The sequence below is a fragment of the Adiantum capillus-veneris genome, chromosome 21 (genome assembly GCF_014529385.1).
Source record: "Adiantum capillus-veneris isolate H3 chromosome 21, ASM1452938v2, whole genome shotgun sequence".
In the NCBI taxonomy this organism is placed as follows: Eukaryota; Viridiplantae; Streptophyta; class Polypodiopsida; order Polypodiales; family Pteridaceae; genus Adiantum; species Adiantum capillus-veneris.
The window spans coordinates 34,973,770-34,978,234 of NC_140951.1; the positions used below are offsets into that span (position 1 = coordinate 34,973,770).

General features: G+C 44.0%; 1 protein-coding gene across 1 annotated transcript; it reads left to right on the plus strand.

The window, feature by feature from the left end:
- The first annotated feature begins 701 nt into the window (after window positions 1-701).
- On the plus strand, window positions 702-2,384 carry LOC147430766 (AAA-ATPase At4g25835-like). Its single transcript, XM_086494447.1, has 2 exons — window positions 702-927; window positions 966-2,384. The coding sequence occupies exons 1-2, from the start codon at window positions 842-844 to the stop codon at window positions 2,011-2,013; spliced, it is 1,134 nt and encodes a 377-aa protein (XP_086350573.1). The 5' UTR covers window positions 702-841; the 3' UTR covers window positions 2,014-2,384.
- Window positions 2,385-4,465: the final 2,081 nt, after the last annotated feature.

A 4,465-nucleotide genomic window follows, 5' to 3' on the forward strand; every position in this document is an offset into this window, starting at 1 on the left:
ATTTTGACATGTTATGCGTGTACATTGTCAAGTATTATTATCACATACGATTGCTTTTGTGTAATATCTCTCTCTCTCTCTCTTTCTCTCACTGAAAGATAGATATGAATGTTAAAAGTTAAAATGAAAACAATCTCCAATATCTCTACATGAAAATCACTCTCACACGATAATCTTCTCATATCTCTCTCTCTTACCCAACATGGAGTGGAATAAATCGGCATTTGACATCATGCAAACAAGTATCTTTAAATTAATTTAACATGGTCACAGTAAGAGTAAGAGCGAGCGAGACCCGCCTCGGGCAAGCTAGTTCCAAGTAACGGGACAAGGTCTTGTTGGTCGGTGGAATGTGTCCACTACCTGCTTGCGTGAGGACGAAGAAAGACATGGAGCCTTGCCTACGAAGGAAGATCGACAGCCAGAGGTACAAAATGCAGTCATTCCTCACCCATTGCAAGTATCCAGCCTGCAAAGAATCGCTTGAATATTTGCCATCCTGTTGCAACTGTTGCTCCCTTGTTTTAGAGTTCTTGCTGCTGAAACTTCCACATCCTGTGCTTTTTGCTGAGTTAGTGCAATGGAGAGCTTGTTTAGCAAACTCTACTCCTACATGGGCGCATTTGCTCTTTTGCAGACATTCCTCCCTCCTCCCTTGCGGCAGTACCTGGATCGTGGCCTGGAATTGCTGTGGGAGAAGCTTTTCCAAACAGCAGAGCCATACATGGAGCTCCAAGTGGAGGAGAAAACCACAATGTCAATGTTTTCTACAGGCAGGTAGGCATCTACCTTGGCTCTCTTCGCTCATCCACACACCTCAAAGTGTGCAGATCTCTGGAGAATGGCAGTCTTGGCTTTAGCCTTCCCGACAATGAGGCGCTGGAGGACAGCTTTAAAGGGCTGCATGTGTGGTGGACTCACACATCTAGGGAGAGGGAAGGAGGCAACAACGACTATGGCAGCAGGGATGAGAGAGGGTTCACCCTTCGCTTCATGAAAGCTGAGAGGAGTATCATCATGCCTGCATATCTGGATCACGTCTCCATGGTTTGTGCAGAGATTGAGCACAGGAATACAGAACGCCTTCTCTACACAAACAATTATGGTAGCTGGGAGCAAACTCCTTTCAAGCACCCCTCCACTTTCGACACTCTTGCCCTGGACGATGGCCTTGCAGATCGCATGAAAGCTGATTTAGATGTTTTCTGCAAAGGGGAGAGCTTCTATCACAAGAATGGGCGTGCTTGGAAGCGTGGTTATCTCCTCTATGGCCCTCCGGGCACTGGAAAATCTAGCATGATTGCAGCCATTGCCAACCATGTGGAGTATGACATCTACGACCTTGAGCTCACTAAAGTGTCTGACAATGCAGAACTTAAGTCCCTTTTGATACAGACGACCCGCAAGGCAGTGATTGTCATTGAGGACATTGATTGCAGTGTCGAGCTCTCCAATCGCACAGCAGCCGAAGACATGGACTCTATGTCAAGTGAGTCCCATGAGTCTAGCATGGGCTTATCAAATGAAGGGAGGAAGCTTACTCTCTCTGGGCTTCTCAACTTCACTGATGGGTTGTGGTCATGTTGCGGAGAGGAGCGCATTTTTATCTTCACTACCAACCACAAGGATAGGCTCGACTCTGCTCTGCTCCGGCCAGGACGAATGGACATGCACATCCTGCTATCTTATTGCTCCTTTCCAGCTTTTAAGAAGCTTGCAAGCAATTATCTCGGCATTCAGGACCATCCAATGTATACGGAGCTTGAGGACGCTCTCACAAGGGCCCCTCACCGGATCACCCCTGCTGCCATGGCTGAAATGCTTATTAGCAATCAAAGTGACCCGGATGCGGCATTCAGGCAAGTGATGGCTAGTTGCGCTTCACCTCCAGCAGTGGCCAATCCGCTCGAGGTCTTGTCAGTCAATGCAAATAAGAGGAGTATCAAGAAGGGTCGCTTTAGGGGCCGGACTTTCTTCTTCTTGGCTGCCATCAGAGGCAAGCATGGGGATTAAGGTTACTACATGCCAAACTTTGAGTGACGGACAAGACTTAAGTGGATTGGCCATTGTTGGAAGCAAAGCGCGACTTGGCAATTCAAGTGGAGCAGTGTATATAGGTGTCTAGCGACAACGCTTGCTGCGACAGCAGCAGCATAACACTGTAAGATAATATTTTTGGTATAGTATGTCTTCATCATCCCAACAAACACATACATCCACTCTTTCTCTTGGAATGTTGGATGATGCTAACCATGTAACATTACTGCAGTGAGTAAGAAGTGATCACATGAAGATATGTGTCTTGCAATAAAAAGAGGGCCCATTGATGCAATGGAAAAGAAAGACCAAAATTTATAAAGAGGGTTTATTTGCCCTTTTGTGTGTCTGACCTATGGTGGAAAGGTTTGTTTGCCATGCGTTACGGTTAATAAATAAATCGACCCCGCTTTGATTACCAACTTTGAACTCATGACCCTATGAATATCATCAGCAAAAAGTTGCATGCAATTTGGGACATTCCAAAGCAATAACGCATGTACGAGCGCGAAGCATACATCGAGTGCCGTTTACCTTGTCGATGGAGCAATGACTTCTAAGATGTTGATAGCACCTCGCATTGGAAGAAATGCAGTTGTCTAATTAACATGTTGCATTCATTGTGAGAAGGCATCAAGCATTTGGCGGTGCCTCTCTTTTGAAACAGGTAAAGTAGAAGTTGATGCAACCTTCAAACATTGAGTGCTTTGCAACTCTTCCTCTGAGAACAAAAATTGCAGTTTGGAAAAACATTCTAGGTTGTGTCGCCATGTTACAGAACAAAAACCGATCCAAGTGAGACAACTGTGTAGGCACACCAGTGTATATACAACACCCATGGCATCATGTTAGGGAAAACCCTTTATCCAAACATACACAAATCCTGGTTGTGTTCACACGAGCCCGGAGAAGAAAAAGCTTTTTTCAAGTCTGCCACCGCCTCGTCTGAACGACATTGGAGGAGGAAGAGCGGAAAGGAGAGAGAGGTTGAGAGTGGTGAGCAGTCTTCTTTTGAAAGAACAATGGCAGGCCTGGGGAAGAGAAACTCGAGCTCTGGCTATGCAACTTTGTTACCCTGTGCACATGATTTCCACCACGTCGTCTCAAGACTCTCAACCCAGCGTTGTGCAATGCCAAGTGCTGAAGTCCTTAGAAACGGAAGTCCTTAGAAAGACTATTAGGACGTCAGAAGGGTCCCTAAAGACATCCATAGCCTCTCTCTCTCTCTCTCTCTCTCTCGGGATCTCTCTCTCGCTCAAAATTAATTATCTTCTTCTTCTTCTTCTCTAAATTGGAGTCTGGCAAAATTAATTTTTCTCCAACGAGCTCCAAATTTTGTGGATGTTGGGGATTTATTAGTTTCTTTTCGCCCAGTTATCCGGGGATGTTTGGCCCATGGGTTGATTATAGGGTTTAGAGGTGAGAGGTCTACTTTATTGGTTGAAATACAATTTTTCATGTAGCATCCGTCTCTCACTGCCAAACCTTTTCAATCCATACATTAGCGGATAGCTCTTGATGAGAAGAATCCAATTTTCCAACCGTTGCAAAGTCTGGAGCTCGTTTACAAAAAGTTTATCAGATATCCGATTTTGAAAGAGGTGAAGGAGAGGTGAGAACATTGAATTTCTTAAAGGGCCCTCTTGAAACCCTAAAATCCTCCTAATGAATTCTAAGAGACATCAAAGATCTATCCGATGAGTCTTGAACTCAAGACTTGATGTTAAACCAATCTACCATACTTATGTGATAAGGAGATTATTCCAATTTCCTCTTCTTATTCACACGCACGCGCATGAGAACACACCCATGTGATAAGAAGTTTCAACGTCATATGAACAATCCCAAGAGACCTCAAGGCTCTATCTGGAGAGTCTTGGACGAAGAGAGAGAGAGAGAGGAGAGATGAGAGAGAGAGAGAGAGAGAGAGAGAGAGAATAGCCTACAAATAATGCAATCAGCGAGGGAGCATTTCACACTAGAAGCGTGTCAAAAACTTGTGTTCACAAAAGTATACCACACTTGGCATACGTGCCAACGAAACCTCCATCAAGGCACGACAATGTTTTTCATTAGTCCTCGACTATCAATCTCACCAGGCATCTGTTTGTCCATGTCAACTTCTTGCATCATATCACATGTCTTCAAAATGAAACCATAATTGCTCGCATTTAGAGAGAAGCTCGGCTCTGCATTTGTTGAAAATAGGTGAGAGCTTGGCCTTGTCTGTTGTCATGAAAATTTGTTTCTAACCTTCTATAAGTATTTTCCATCTTAAATTGGTCACTTAAGTCTGTAAAAAATAAAAGAGAATAAGTGAAATTGATTAAAGTGCTTATAGACTTAGTTCATTCAAACGCTTGGGACCAAAAGAAAGAAGTCTATAAAAGAGCAATGATAATTGCTATTTAATTATCTCAAGTCAAAG